The sequence below is a fragment of the Chironomus tepperi genome, unplaced genomic scaffold (assembly GCF_022539635.2).
Source record: "Chironomus tepperi strain 1889 unplaced genomic scaffold, CSIRO-AGI_Ctep_v1 contig_376, whole genome shotgun sequence".
Classification (NCBI taxonomy): Eukaryota; Metazoa; Arthropoda; class Insecta; order Diptera; family Chironomidae; genus Chironomus; species Chironomus tepperi.
In genome coordinates this window covers 3800420-3817500 of record NW_027226498.1, presented here as the reverse complement: position 1 = coordinate 3817500, position 17081 = coordinate 3800420, and the positions used below count along the sequence as shown (strand labels likewise).

At 29.4% G+C, this 17081-nt stretch overlaps 1 protein-coding gene and 1 long non-coding RNA gene across 3 annotated transcripts; one reads left to right on the top strand and one right to left on the bottom strand.

Annotated features, from left to right (window-relative positions):
- Positions 1–1729: 1729 nt before the first annotated feature.
- Positions 1730–6068, top strand: LOC139096013 (uncharacterized). Of its 2 annotated transcripts, none has more exons than XM_070647619.1 (3): positions 1730–1755; positions 5099–5529; positions 5654–6068. In XM_070647619.1, exons 2-3 carry the CDS (start codon positions 5115–5117, stop codon positions 5884–5886), a joined length of 648 nt encoding a protein of 215 aa, XP_070503720.1. In that variant the 5' UTR covers positions 1730–1755; positions 5099–5114; the 3' UTR covers positions 5887–6068. The 2 variants fall into 2 exon arrangements, with proteins under 2 accessions (XP_070503720.1, XP_070503719.1); XM_070647618.1 differs by lacking the exon at positions 1730–1755 and adding an exon at positions 1805–1993.
- Positions 6069–8289: 2221 nt separating this feature from the next.
- LOC139096214 (uncharacterized) lies at positions 8290–11677 on the bottom strand. Its single transcript, XR_011544935.1, has 2 exons — positions 9907–11677; positions 8290–9013 (listed from the first exon to the last, which is right to left on the bottom strand). It is a non-coding gene; the product is annotated as an uncharacterized lncRNA (long non-coding RNA).
- Positions 11678–17081: the final 5404 nt, after the last annotated feature.

The following is a 17081-nucleotide window of genomic DNA, read 5'->3' as shown; positions in this document are numbered from 1 at the left end:
GATACATTTCTTCAAAAATAGCACAATACAATTTACGCATTACTCCATTCACCAAAACAATACTAATAAAATAACTTTGGATAAAACATATTTATAAATGAAAAATTTTTACTTTATGAAAAATTATTAAACAACGAATACAATAGTCTGCGGCCGAGCGAAGCAAGGCCGCGTTTTTTTAACACGTGTTTTGGAATAATCGGCTATAATTTTGCAAAAAAAAAAAAAAGACAGATTTTTGCATCATATGTCTCATGTGTGGAAGTATTTCATGACTTCAAACCCAAAGTCTTGAAGCATTAAGGAAATATTTGTCAATTCTGTAAGTCTGAAGCAGGAAATTAAAAAAACTGAAATTTCAAAAAACCAAAAAATATATTCATTCAAATTGAAAATTTACTTTTATGTTCTTACTATTTTATCTTGGCAGAATAATGATTTTTATTAACGCAGTAACTTTTCATCGAAGATTCAAAAAAATTTGTGTAGATTTTAATATTTGTCTGTCGCAAGCTCCACGGATAAGCCATGTTTTGATTGCAGTTTCTAAAAAGGGTTAAGATCTTTTCGTTCAAGTTATCGCTCATTTAAAAAATTATTTAATTGCACACCATGTTCAAAGCTTTCAAAATTCATGGTTTTAAAATTTTGTGTCGAAAGAAAGACGATTTTGTTTTCGACTGTGATGCAATATTTTTTGTTAAGCCTTAATTTCAGACTCAATCTTAATGTATGTTAATGTTCTTTTTAATGAGTGAAACTATCTAGTTAGTCAGACAAAATGTATTATTTAATGCCCATTTTTCAAAAACTACGCTAAAAATCATCAACGAGGTTAAAAGAACAAGAAATCATAGAAAAATCAAAACGATGCAGTAATTGTTGCATTAATAACTTCCTGTGTGAATAATATGCGACATGTTCATACATATATAAGAATCTTATCCTTTTCATGCATGCTAAATAAAAATAAAGATCATAAATTCTCTTGTGTCTCTTCTTCTTGCCTTAGGATAAATAAGAAAAGAGAAAAAAAATTGATAACAATAATCATTCAATCCACAAGTGCTTTGAAGGTGTATTTGTGTTATGTTGTGAATGACGTGCAATGGAAGAATTTACAACTAAAAGGGAAAAAAGAGAGCATAAGAAGAGAAAGAGTTTTAGTTCTTCTGCAAAATTCTTGGCAAAAATTCATTTGATCTTCACAATAAGCCCGTTAAAGATGAGTACATAATTCTTTTTATTTTATGTTAACCAGGTTAAGTAGCGCACTTGAAAAAAAAATAAATTTTAGTTGTTCAGATCTAAACGACTCAGAGCTTTGTGTTACCTACGTCTTAGAGCTAATAGCAGCTTAACTGGTGAGAGGTCCACTATACCACCTCACTCAAACCTAGAACTAAAGTTCATATTAGGGATCCGAATCTTTCTTTCAACGACATTACTGCCTGTAGCCTAAAAAGAAAGGATATGAGCTTCGTTTGCACTTCATATTATCATTGGATAGGTATTGCAACAATTAGGTTTCAAAATACTAAAGCATTCCGCCACCGAGACACTTCGACAGAATACTCTTTTTTTAGATAAAAACAGCAAAACAAAGTCATCAAGACATCATTTCAAAAACTCTGCTCGATGAAGTCGAAGAAGAAGAAATTTAGCGAGAGAAGCTGAAATTCATCTCACCGTAAAAAGTTCTGGTTAGAAAGCCGAAGCAACCGTAATATACGTGATGTGTATATAAGAATCAGCGTAAGTTCTTGATAGAAATTTATTTACTATTTTGATCTCTTGCTGTGTACATCGCTCCCGAATAAACAGTGCTAATTGATCTATAGTTTATTTTTGATTATTAATTTATTAAATTTGTAGTACTAAGTATCAGCAATACAAAAATTGCTGCAAATTTTGTTAATTTTAATTAAAAAACAATCAAGTGTGTTGTGCAAAAAGTGTGAAAATCAATCAACATGAGATTTACATATTTATCGTAAGGCATTCAATACTATTTATCATTTTGTTTTTCTTCTCTTTATAAACATTTTTGTACTACAATAGTATCCAGGAATCTTGGTGGGTGTTAAAATGTTTGTTTCAACACAAGCTCTATCATTAAAAGAATTGTTGAGCATATTAAATACAGTTTAGTACTATGCTTTGTGCTCTGTAATGTAATGTAAAAGTGTTTAATGATAGAATTCTTTGTATAATACATGCATGCAAGAACATGCAAGGTTGGAATCCTTTAGGCAAATTCTTGATATCTTTTATATTTCATTTTATTTAAATAACACTTAAAACTAGTAATTTGGGTAGAAATCCATGCAGTGGACATATTCGCATCGTGCATCTGGATGGAAGTCTCGATGATAGGCCTGCAACGTATGATTTGCATGTATTTGAGGGTTTAAAGTTGGGCTCTAAAATACAAGAAATACGGGAATAATGGCTGATTCCTACCATGCCCAAAATCTAATCACTTTTTATTTAGAAAGGAACATATGAAAAGCAAAAAACTCGAAGCGTCAATGTGACCTTGTTTTTCTCGGCGATATTTCAGTTAAATAAATCTATTTTCTAATTATGATGTGAAATTCCAGGCACAAACTTTTTGTCATACTACATAATTTACAACTTTATTTATGCTGATTTCTTCTTTTACGATCTGCAAGGATACTTTAAAATCAAATGCAACATAGATATTTTTTACTGGATGTAGTGGATGAATAATGTTGTTGCTTTGACTATTAATAAGCAGTACTTAAGGCAATTAAGCTGGTTTGACGATTAGTCATGCATATGAGATAGAAACATCTGCTGATTGCGATCGGTGGTGACGTTTTATGCAACCAGTTATTCTGGTGGGAATTTGTTCTATAATCTTGATTTTTGTGGGATGTGATCAAATGCTGAATAGTAGAATACTTTAATTCGAAACTAGAAGATATTTTTCCGAATATTCTAGAAATTAGCATTTTCTAATAGTTTTGCTTGAGGGATTTTTAACTGCATTTTAAATGAAATCGATTCAGATAATTATCAAAATAAAAGCAAAAGATATTCGTAGAAAGTCAAAAACACAACAAAAAACTCTTTTGTTTCATCATTTTATTTCTTCCGATTCTTCCAGATTCTTTTATAAATTCTCAACATGTTTCGCGTTTCAGCACGAAAAAAAAACTTTTAATTTCATTCGAAAATTTTCGTATTCTTTTGCTTTTGTTCGCTTTTCGTTCTCACTAAAAATTCTCAAGAATTCCACGATACAGACGATTTATCTATTAGTCTTTTTATGTTGCATGCTTCGTAAAAGTAATAATAGTACTATTCTTAGTTAGACGATCGTCATTGACTTGTTCCTTTTGTCTAGGTCAATAACGCGGTAAAACTGACAAAATGAGATAGAAAATGAGTAAGAATAGTGAATGTGCACTAATAATTTGCAATTATTCTTTGTTTAACCATCATCGTTTATTAGCTCCAGCCTCCAATTGTGTTTACTGCATCATAATTTCTTTACTTTGATTCTTACATTCTTTTATTCGTCGTCTTTCGTTTTCTTTTCTTACGTTCATAGCATCCTTTTCATTTTGCATAAAATATTATCAATATTTATGATAGAGCATATTTCGAGTCGCAATTGTTATGCACAAGTTATTTTTGATTGAGTGGAATGAAAAGGTAATAATAGATAATGGCTTACAGGGTTTTAAATAATATATTTTATTTGTTAGAATATAAAGCATGACCAAAAACTAGATTTTGAATATGTGAAAATTCTTGAAGAAATATGAAAATTATATTTTAAACTTATCGTAGTATATTACACTCGGGATGTATCTTAAACCGTTTTTTAACGCTTTCTACTTGAAAAATGTATTAATGTAGCGGTTAGTAGATGAATAAGCTTTATAAATATTATTCAATTAGAAGAAGAATTAATTGGTCATAAAAAAGTCTATTTTTTAAATAATTTACTAGTCGTTTAATGGAAACGTCATAAAATATAATTAGATTTAGTCACCGTATTGGCATCTTCGTATGTATGCCTTGCACTGGTCAATTTTAGTAAAGAAACTTTGGCATAAATATGATCAGCAGATGCGTAGCCAGAAGAGTACTTTGGAGGCTCGTGCTCCTCTCGGAGGATTGTGACATCATTTTTGAAATGACTAGTAAAACTAATGGTTACATCTCTGCACGTCACATTTTATCATGTCATTAAATTTATGTTTATTTTAAAATCTGTAATTTATGCAAAAATGCGCTGTTGCACTTTTACTTTTCTAAGAATTTTTAAAATTTATATGCCGACACTCATGCAATGCATAAACATTTTCCTCATACATATCGGATACAATTATCATTGATTGAAGATGAGTTCTGAAGATGTTTTATGTACAAAATGCATTAATATCTTGAAGCTAAAATTACCTGTTCAAGCTTTTTTTCTTAGTGATGTTCTGCTTCCTTGCGTCAACAATCTGCAAATTAAAGTGATGTTAACATAAAATGTACAAAGAAAGAAATTATAAACAATTTCTAACAAGTCTAAAGAAGCTCTTCAATAACATGGAAGTAGTAAAACTATCAAGATTTACTTTGTGCGCTGCCAAAATAAAATTAAGATAAATTATAAAATCATGCTTAAAACATTTCACATGTAAACCATGAACTGTAAAGTGAAAATTAAAATAAATTTCGCATTTGATATTTTATTATCTTAGTAATCATGATTATTTATGAACATTTCAAAACATTAGAAACTCACAAGATATTCTGAAATTTTCCTCAATGGTTCGTTCACTTATTAAGTTTGGTCTATGAGTTTTAACACTTTTATTGTATGAAAATTTTGAAACAAGCGGAGAGATAACGTAATAAATGAACGGCCCCTAACGATAGCATAGAATAAAAACGGGAGAAATGTTCGTTGAACTCAGTTCTATTAATTACCATTAAGATTTTTTTTTTATTTTATTTATTTGCAATCATTACAACAATTTCTCTTCTATTTCATATTTATTAATCCGGTAATGATGCTGTTGTAATATTTATCATTAAACTTGAATTGCTGCGTGCAAAAAACTCTCAGTCTAATAATTCTCGTTATGATGAGTAGTATCGATGTGATTGTTGCACAATTTAAAGTAGTTAAAATGGAATCGTTGCGGTCACTAACATCGCATGATCAACAGCAACAACATCATCATCAACATCATCATCATCGTACAGCATCAGTAATGCATGAAAAGGGAAAGCTGACGAAAGACAGTAATGTTACGGTAATTCAAGTTTTACCAAGTGAGCGAGCAAATCGAAGAATCGATAAAGTAATAAAGCGCAGAATTGATCCAACAATGGCATCGGATTTCAAACTGTTGACACCGAGAGAATCAACAGATGCTAAAGTAATGAAATTACATATCATAAATGTTCGTACGGGCAAAATACAAGATGCAATAATGTTAACGACTGGCAACAATGATGTATCTGATGATTCAAAGTCAAATCACAAAGCATCAGGTATGCATACAAATTAAAGTTTTTATCATTATTTTCAGTATTTTCTACTTCAATTTATCCTCTTCGTAATAACTTCATCAATACGTATAACATAAAAAATGTGTATAATCTAAATGCATAAAAGACAGAGGAAATAAAAAAATAATTCGCATACAACCATTGGACTCAATAAAGCCCGAGAAAACATTGAATGAGATTAATATAAGTAAAAAATATCCGCTCAAACCGTATAAATTGCGCAACAAATTTACATCAGCAAAGTGCAAGTGTGAGGATACAGCACGCATGTGGAACTGTAAGAAAATTCAAATATCGATTGCGCAATGTAAAAGTAATCAATTTATGTGCTGCTCTTAAATGTTCAAAAATGTTTTAACAAATATTATAAATTTTGTACTGAAAATTTTTTGATATTTTAATTTAAGATATTAATTATAAGAATACTGTGAATTTATTTTGAAAGTAAACTGTATGAAAAACGAAACATTAAATGTAACATAATACATATTATTACTATAAGTGAAAAATATTAAAGAATAAAATGGCATTACTTAAAAAAATAACTATTTATTTAATGGTGATGATTAGTTCCTATTGACCTATTTTTAATAGTAGAGCATTGGTAGACAACATTTTGTGTATCACAGTACACCTTGGTTATAAGTCAAAACCGAAAAAACGGCATTAAATTAAAAACAATTTAAAAAAAAAATAACGACACACTATTGTTCCGCGGCACCATACGACTGTTTTAGGGAGTTGATAAAAAAATGAAAAAGTATGTGTTACTGACAATGACAGCTTCTTCTTTATCTTTTGTGAAAATGCATCGAGCCTTTGTCATCTATTTTTGTAATTAAACTAAGCCATACTTCGCACGAAGCACTACAAAATAAATTACAAATGCAAAATAACTCTTTGTGTTTATAATTTCAGTTGTCGCTCATTCTTGTGATAAAGAAGATGTGTAGAACAAAGGTTTTAGATAATTAAACACGATACGAGATTTAATTTAGAAAAAATCCGACATGAGTGTAAAGATACTGCAGTTTGCCTCGATTATTCGTAGGTAAGAAGAAAAACTGTTGTATTTACATTGATTTTTCATATTGCGTGCAAAAATGTGTCCACTGTGTTGCATAAGTTTAAGGAAAATAAATTTTGGTATTTTTAAAAGTTTTTAAAACTTTTTGGAATTTTATTTTTTTAAATTATTTATATTCACGAGCGGTGAAATGGCATAAGTAGCCTAAATGGTAGAGCGTTGGCCTTCCGTGCCAAAGGTCCTGGGTTCAATCCCAGGCCATGTCTAATTTTCGAAGCTCTTTTTCCATTTCACCGTTCTAGTTATGAAGCTCGGTTCGTGTGTTGGGTGGAGTTTTGAGGTCTTTGGCATATAATGTGTCTCCACTGCTAGGTATACAAGGATATACTAGTATTTGGATGTCTTTGATTACGAAATCTTGCGCACACGAATTATAACTAGGTAAATTCAAGGGTAACTAAATTCATATGACGTACTCGTGTCTTTGCAATGTGCAGAGCTTGCAAGTGGTTCGGATCCCACTATAAACTGTAGGTCTAAAGGGTGTGGTACAACAAATTTAAAATCGCACTGCCTCCAGCTCACAAGACTGAGCCCTTCAGTCATTATATATTATATTCACGGGTGAATTTTGTGTAGCAAAGAGTTTGTTCTTGAAAATTATGAAGCTTTGTAGATTTGTTATTATTTAAATGTAGATTTTTTTGAGAATTTCAGAATTTAAAGTTAACATATAAATCCCCATAGAAACAAAGAGAACTGTTGAATTAAAATTGATTAAAAATTTTCCAACATGTTTGGTGAGGGATTATTCTATTTTACTTTTATTTTACATAATAATCAAAAGCCAGATTTGAAAAGAGAGATATCTAAAGTAAACATTATTGTTTAATTAACTAGACGGAAGTATACAACTCTTTAAACGTCATGATAAGAAAAAGTAAATTGATATCATTCAACTGAAGAGTATTTTTTCGATATCTTAAATCTTAATTTGATTTTGAGTACACCTAAATAGCACAAGTAAGTATATTGATCCAAATTCCAACATAAGGCCGTTATGGTACCGGATTCAAACCGTATCCGACAAAAAGGGTTGAATTTATGATCGATTGAAAGATTTGTGCTATTCGGGACAGTGCTGAATATAAAAAGGAGATCACAATAGCAAAGCAAGCAACGCTGTCTGCAAATGATAAGACAAAGATTTTAACGAGGTGAAATAATCATTTAAAAAGAAGAAAGTCCAGAAATTGAGACATCGACATAGAAAAAAAAATAAACGAGCCTCAAAAGACTCTTGAAACAATAATAAAACGAATGAACTGGGCTTGATAACTTATTTTCTTTCGGAGAAGAAACGAAAACAAAACAATTTTGTGTGTATGACGAAAAGAGACTCCAAAACGCTTTAGGTTCTGTTTCGTTATCTTATCATCGTCTTTAATGTTGATGAGTTTTTGAGTATTTTCTTTTAAAAATATTTTTAACCGCGATTTTATATGAATTACAAGGCGTTAACGACAGAGAAGAAAAAGCTTGAAACAACGACTATCATGAGTTCGCTATATTTATATAAAAACATCCTCACTTAGCAACAAGCCAAACTGATATCGTATAAATGAATACACAATCAAAACAAATGGCAAGAGTTTTCAAGAGTGGCGTGATGCTATGTGTTAATATATGTATATACACGAGAAGCATTTTCACCATTTCGTTTCGTTTGTTTTTAATTTATTTATAGAAACTATTTAAAACTTCAATACTTAATGGATATTTTTGTATAATAATTATGTTAAATTTAAAGTTAACAGAATATATCGGGAGCTAAATTTAATCACAGGGGCCGATTTATCCGGTGGTTGTACGGTACGGTACAGTATAAGTAAACTACTAAGGGGCTAGTATACCACTTTACCATTCCAAGTGCACCATTGTACCGTACCAGTGGTGTAACTATACCGTATCGTATTATCCGCGGAGAAATTGATCCCAGGAATTATAGTAGAAAGCTGTTTTAAAGTAATTTTTTTAAGTTGGCCAATATTCACAATTTTGAAATTTTATTTCTTGGATTCCAGACGGAACAATTTAATAAAATAAATAAAATTTTTAAACACTTAATCTCTATTTTAGCTACATAATTATTCATTAAGATTTTTTGATTTTGTTACCCAAAAAATACTACAGAACAAAAGCATTGAAAATTGAGCGCAAAACTCATTACGCCTATATTTATTTTATCAGTACCAAACCATTAAAGCTTCTTTCTTCTTTTAAAATTAAAAAAGATCATGGGAAGATGATAATAAATTGGCTTATGGTGAACTTGCGGTCAATATTCAGTACAATCAATATGAAATTTATTGTTTACTTATTCATGTACTGAGAAGTTCTGTCGTATGGCAACCAATGAACTTCAAAAAACACAAGAATCTGTGAAAAAAAGAATAAGAAGTCGAGTAAAAAGATTTGAAAGAGATAATCATAACAAAATTGTTTTTATTTTTATTCTTGTTGCTTATTCCTGTTTGAGAGATAGGAAAATTCCATTTGTTGATGAGGAATTTTTGTTTGGTTGTTGATTAGAATAAGCAAGGAATTGAGTCTGAATCAAAATTTAAAGATTATAGATTCACTCAGTTCTGTAATTAAAAGGACAATGTCCTGATAAAAATTTTTATTGTCTCTAGATTTTAAAAATAATTATTAAGAGTCAATATGAGGTGATCTTTTATTGTTGAGACTGAATATGGCAACATGAGATTAAAAATGTGAGTTTATTTTTTCCTTCCAACAGACTGAAATGGAACTGATAAAAATGAGGGCTCGTCTACAAGTATTTAAGTGTGCTCATTTGAAAACTCGAATAATGATGATTGGAAAGAAGAACAGCGATTATTTTGTAGATTATAATTAACTATAAACATACATTTGACTTAAAGGCAATAGACAATTGACAACTGAAATGGCTAAACCCAGTGGTGGTCCAAAAATACCCAAAAATTGACTATTTTTATATATTTGAATATCAATTTTTAAGGCCTTTCCAGCAGTTTATAGATTGCATACGCCTAATAGGACCTAAAATCCAGCAAATGTTAACAATTATCATCACCGCAAAAAAATCACCTGATCAACAGTATCCAAAATAAAATAAAAAGTTTCATCCAAACAAGTTTTAAACTTTTCTTAAAAAATACAAGCACATAAGTATATGTATTCCATATATACCCACTTTTATAAGTAAATAAATTCATCACAAATGATAAAAAATAAATCCTTTATGGTTCTTTAGAAAATATAATCATAACAAAAACAATAATGACCTTGGCTATACTTAGATCCAGTTTTTTTTACATTTGAAGCTTTGAATAAATTTATTTAACGACAGTTTTTGCCATTTGAAACTTGTGAATAAATTTTATTTCACTTTGCTGATTCTACAAAGAGTATAACATACTCTAGTGTAACATACTGTATCTTATTATTGTTTTTTATTGAGACTGTTCTATTTTTAACGTTTTTGAACAAATAATTAATTTGATGAAATAATACATTTTATCTCAAAAGTGTCTCTGGATAACTTCCTCAAAATAAATCTTTATTATTACCAACTTCATACTAAATATTTTCAAGCGATAAGAATTTTCATTCAAGGTTGGCTAGTTGTTTTCTGGACCAGGAAGTGTATTATAAACAATTACGGCTTATTCTTTTTGTCGATAATACAATTAAAATACTCGAACATGTGTATATGGAGCATGCTAATGAGTATCCTCACAAAATTGAGAATGCTCAGTTATATTGTTTTAGAATATTCATGAGCATTCTCATTAAGATGAGTATTATCTGTTTGGGATATTTGGCTCAGTTATAATGATTGAGAATATTCATGAGCATTACTATTAAGATGAGGATTGTCTGTTTGGGATATTTGATCAACATATTTTCAAATATCTCCTGATCCTGCTTCTTTGTCTGTCTCTTGATCTTTGTGACATCATGACGCATGAAAATAATCAGCAAATAATTTTCAGGACAGACATCAATAGATGTTGACAAATTAACAAAATTATCAAGAATGGCAGTGATTTAAACTTCTATAAACATTTATATATTTATTTATTTATTTATTTATTTATTTATTTTAAATCTTTATTTTCTTTCTGATGAAATTTTGTCATTTATTTCAAATTATATTCTTTCTAGCAACATTTTTTGCTCTAAAGATCAAGAAAAACAGGATTTCGTTTTGATGTCTTTTAAAAATTTTTATGGAATGTTAGCAATTAAAATCACTTTTTTTCTAAACAAAAATTCTTGAATTTTTTAAAAATCTATTATACTATTTCCAATGACTATTTTTAGATCTAGTACAAAATTAAACATTAACTGTGGTAGACAGTCTTTTTGTTCGACGGCACAACTCGGTGGTAATTAACTGAATTATATATAGGACGGCCATCTGCTGTATTTTGCCGAAACGCTGCTGTCCTTTTCTGTCTTGTTGCTTTGTCCCGACAAAGCCTCAAAATGTCCCGATTTTTCTTCGATTCGAAAACTCCACATAAATATTGACATTGATTCCTTTTGAAGGTCCGAGTTCAAGCCCAGGACTGAAAATATTTTTTCGGTATTTCAATTATTTTCTGCACTGTTTTAAAAGTAACTAACGTAGTTTAACTAGTTCTTTGAATATTAATACTCAAAATAGTCCAAAATCATCCCAATATTTCCAAACTTAGAAGCGTCCCGATTATATGAGAAAATCCGGTGGCCACCCTAAATATATCATCTTTACCATAAATTTATTTTTTTAAATATACAAACGCATATCATTTAGTTACAACCACGTCAACCTTCTAAGCAATAAAACAATTGTCGAATTCAAATTATCACATAATGCTGTCAAATCGCACACTTGACTGTCATGATCGACAAAAAAAAATCAAACTTCAATAACATTTTCAATGAGTCATAAATTATTTCAAGTTTTTTTCTTCATCATCATCTCAATTAGAGCAACATGACTACTCGAATTTATCAGAATCATTCAACAAGTCTATGATCAATTTAACTTGTTTTCCTTTAAGTACATCACTCACACAATTTTTATCTTCATGTAATCAGCTGTTTTTTTTAAACAATACTGTGGAAATGAAACGAAAAGAGAACGACAGCGAAGCCTTACGAATTTGTTTGTTTGTTTTTTACATTTTTTTCATTTTACTTTTCGTTGTGGCGAGCACTTGACAACAGATAAAAAAATTAAAGCCGGTTTCTATGACGAATTTTTTGTCATTGTTGTTTTGCTGAATTTGTAGAGAATCTCGCTTAATTATTGAATGAAGATAAGAATAAATGGATTTTGACAAAAACAGAAAGATTTGATAGAACGTGCAAAGATGATAAGTAGATTAAGAAGTAAAGTGATTAAATCGTGATATTTTGCACCAACCTGCAAATACATGTTTAGCAAAATTCTCAAAATTGCCTTTAAAACTACTGTCATCTTAATTATACTAGGTGAGCATGCTCGTGAGCGTTGCTCTCAGCATACTCTGATTTTGAAATCACGCTTTTTGTTTTTAGGAAGTTTTACTGCTATTCACCAGATTTTAATACACTTTACCAGTGTGACTTTTTGCTTCAAAAATTGGCCTCAAGTCAAAGTAACTTTAAAAGCTGTATGTCTGTAAGCAAGCAAACAAGTAATTTAAAACCCGAGAAACCACAATATCGAGACATCGTACAGCTGTTGCTTCAAAAATATCAAACCTTATCGTTTGACGACCTTTAAATTTTAAACATATGACAAGCGAAGTTTGACTTATCTATTGAAGTGTACCCGAGTGGACAAAGTTCCCTTAGAACTAGTCATTAACTAGATATTGACTAATATTTAACGTATACATATGCACTCAGGGAAGCTTAGTCTATCAACGAGTCTTTCTATGTTACAGAGTGTATTAATCCGTATTGGGTTTCATTCACTTTACTAGTCATATAATGCTCAATCATAAGCATAATCTACAGTTACGAAAGCTTCATTTAATAATCTAAGCATACAACGAGTCGTAAAAATAGTCCTTCATTTTTTATTCATGAGCCCAAAGAGCAATTAATCTAATAACCTGAAAATTAAAGACTTTGGATAGATGGATTGTTGCTCTATAATTCTATTCATCAGCAATAATTCGTTTTGACACTTTCTGATTTCCTTATCAGTTTAGAGTTCTAACTAGCATGAAACTCAGAGTTGGTAATATAATTTCATAATCATAAATGTGTGCATTATTTAATTTATTAGTTTTAAGAAAAATTTACAAATATTTTTATATACCTAATATAAATTTAATTAAATCCTTAAATTATGAGCATTAAAGACTTAAAGAATTATTTACTCCACGTTGATAATTTCTACTTGACAACAAAAACAAAATTCGGGTGTTGTCACCAATTTAATCTAGAAATTGTATCACAAACAATAGTTTACAGAGATAATACTCAAGTTTATTAATTACAACATAAAAGGCAACAACTCTGACACAGATTAAGAAACACTACGATATGACATCGACATAATTATTCTACTCCAATGATGATCATACTAGTTTAAACCGAAATATTTGTTATTGACGGTGAGTTTAAAGTCTACTCGAATCACACTGTGGACTTTATGCCACGCGCACAAAGTTATTAAATATCAATATTTCATATTATTATAATTCAAGCTTGTTCTCAATGCTAGTTTCATCAGTTCTTGGCTGATCAGACAGAAAAATGTTCATTAATATGGAGAAAAAGAAAATGTGGAGGCTTGACTTCTGTACTTTGTGTTTTTATTTTATTCTCACTAATATTTTGAAATAAAATTTCAAATGTCTTGTTTTGTTTCCATAGCCAGATAGCATGATTATAAATAGAATAAATATTAAAAATGTAAATAAAGGATGCTTAAATATTCATAAACTTATTTATAGAGAGAACAAATATAACAAAGTGTTATTTTTGTTATTAAATGACTTATTAAATGTTTTCAGAAAGTTAAATTTTTTATTGCTAATTAGCACAAAGGTTTTTATCAAATTTAAATGAAATATTGAATTAAAAATTATTAACAAAGTGTTGTTTTCTTCGTTGAGTTCGAAGATGATAAGTTTTAAACCATACTATTCATATATTGATTGTAATGCTATCACTCTTCAGGCAGGGTTTGGAAAGACTTTTAATATCTTTCATAGGGATCGTTAGCGGTATATTGAACAGCGGATCCCACGAGAAGTATACCGTTACACTTGACATTTTGTTAGCTTCGGAATCAGACTTCGGCTTTCCTAATTCCCCATGGAGTTTTTTTATTTACAATTTTCTAATTTATTTTTAATCCTAGAAGTTTATATTTCGTAATATCAGAGTACAAAGATTTCCCAACAAATACTTTTGATTAGATTTAATCCCTTACATATATATGTATATAATATAAAAGTAGAAATATTTTGCAATTTAAAAAGAATGCAATGAACACAATTCCAAAGTCCAAAATCACACAAATAAGTCGCGAGGTGATAGAAATTCTACACAATAAGTTTACAGTTTTTATATTTCTTTCCAATATATAACTTCAAATTCTAGAAAACTTTGAGGTTAGGAACGTTGTGAAATATAAACCGAAGCTTAGGATTTCATTTAAAAAAATAATTTAATAAACTATTTAGGTCATTAATCAAGAACAACCCGTGAACGTCCAAAGAACTCTTGGAAGGAAGCTATCGATAGAGATAGTATTGCACTTGGTATCGGAAATGTGCAAGTGGAAGCCAGCGATAGAGCCAGCTTCAGACGATTCCTGTGGGAGGTCATGGATCACAATTGATCTGTGCGACCAGCGAAGTAAGTAATCAAGAAGGACGAAAAAGTTTAGTAAACCAAATTGAAATACACGAGTGGACAATAATACGTTATAATAATTGATGACTAATTGTAACGTATTTTTGGCCACTCGGGGTATTTAGATTAAAACTTAAAGAACAAAAAAATCATGGATGATTATATTTTCACCATTTATAAAGAAAAGCAAAACAGAAGCACGATGTGTCAAGTTCACTAACCGCACGTGTAGGATGATTTAATTTATATTTGTTTTGAAGACTCTTAAAAACACAAAAAATAAGTAAAATGACTGAGGTTCTTTAATTCCTTAATTAAATAAATTTCATTGACTTGCTTTAAATTTCGCTCATTTTTTTTTTTTTTTTTTTTTTTGTAATATGAAATTTGGTAGAATCTTTTATAATCATTTGTTTTAATTGGAGATAACCAGAAATAAACTTGTTTACAGCAATTGAAATAAAGATCATTATTGGTGCTATTATGACTGTATATAAAATAATAGGTCATGATTCTAGTTTTATATTGTCAACAGGATAACTAAGATGATTGATGATTAATGAGTATTTAGTGATTTATGGTTCAAAAGTGTTTATAGATTCTCATCAAGTGTGCTAAGTTTGCTAAGTTTGAGAGGCAGCATTTTATTTGAAAAATTTAAATTTTTAAAAAATGGGATAATTTCCATTTATACAAATTTGTATATTCCGTATACACAAATTACACTAATACACACTAATTAAATTGCAATATCTTACGAGTATCTTTCAAATTTTATGCTCGAATTTATTGCCATTCATTGCGATAATATGAATCTACAGGACTATTTCATTTATTTTATATCTAATACTAAAATAGTAACAAAAATAGTAACGATCGGTATAATGGTGTACACTAGGGTATAATAGTGATGATAGTGATCGAGTTTAAAAAATAATAAAAAATATATTTATTGTCCTTGATGGCGTTTGAACCCGTAAATTGATAATTTTAAGAAAAGTCATACATTCAAGGACTTCATAAAACGTAATCACTTTTACTGCGCCAAAATATATTCACCATTTTAATTTTTAAACGTAAGGAACTATACAATTGGGTTTAAACTTTTTTGCCAAAGAATTCTTTCGATTGTAATCAAATGGTAATCAAAAAAATTACATACCATTATTACAATAAGCACATTTACAACGCGCGCCATTTCTATGAACCAAGAAGATAATTCGAAAGAATTAAAAATTTAATTAGCAAAAAAGTTCCTTCTATTGGTAAACATTAAACATGCGTGCCTAAAGTAAATATTTATTAAATATTAATCTTTCAGATGATTTGCTCCTGAATAACATCATATGTGAATGATTACGTTCATTCCAATTTAAACACGTCGTTGATACTATCAGCAGTATCTCAGTTAGAGGCAAACATTTTTAATAACATTTGTATTTTGAGAGCTTGTTTTCCTAAAATTTCACTGTCGTGTCAGACGTCAATTCTATTGTTATCGTCTCATAATCTTTTTATAGCTTAAACGTAACAATTTTTTTCTGCAATCAACATAATTCAAAGTATTTTAATAAATATGCCATGTCATCAGTTGAATTGTATCAATTAAATTAAAACTATAAAGTCATAAATGTCTTTTCATTATCACAAAACTCAATTGTTTTGTTTTTTTTTATCAATTGGTATTATCGGAATATGATATGTAGTATTTCGCAATTAAGAGAATTTAGAGTTCGTTTTGTCATTGATGTATAGCCTATAAGATTAATAGTAATAATATATATCCTTTATTTATTGAATGTTATAAGATTAAAGCACTTAGTCACATATTTACCTGCATTTTAATAAATCCGGATTTTTACTGATATATTGATTTTGAAAACTATATTATAATGAATTATAAATATAAAAGCCTTCATTTTTCTTTCTGTCATTCCACAATAAGCCACGCCCCCTTTTCATAAGATTTTTCAAAATGGTTGAATCCAAAATGGCGAATTGTTTGTTTACATAAATAGAGAATCCTGTTTGAGCTTTAAAAGATAATCAAAATGAGATTTAATACCTGTTGCCATTTTTGATTCCCATGACTATAATTTAGAACTATAATTTAAGAGAACCAAACTCTGCTCGAAAAGCTTTTCGGGGTAGTATACTAGTATGATATATATTTTATTATAGTGTATCAAAATCACGGCAAAATTTTTTGAGACTATCTGCATTTACTTCCATTCAGCTGAGTTGAATTGCAAGTTTCACTCCCTGCAAAAAGTTACTAGGATGACAAATAAGAATATGAATATTGCAATTTTTGTCGAACAATTGTCTAAAACAAGCAAACTTTTCAATGCTTCACTTGCTTCACAACAGATGACAAAACAAGTATCGAAGCCATTAAAATTTTGAATAAAACTTGCATAACCTATAAATATCTACATGCCCTATTTTTTTAATTACAACACTACACGTGTGACAATTAAATCCGACACAAACTTCACAACAAATACAAGTTTAGCAAAAATGTGCCTCCAAAATCAAATTGAAGGAATTTAGATTAATTGTCTACACATGCTAATTATATAAAAAAAAAAAAACATATTTACCCCCGACA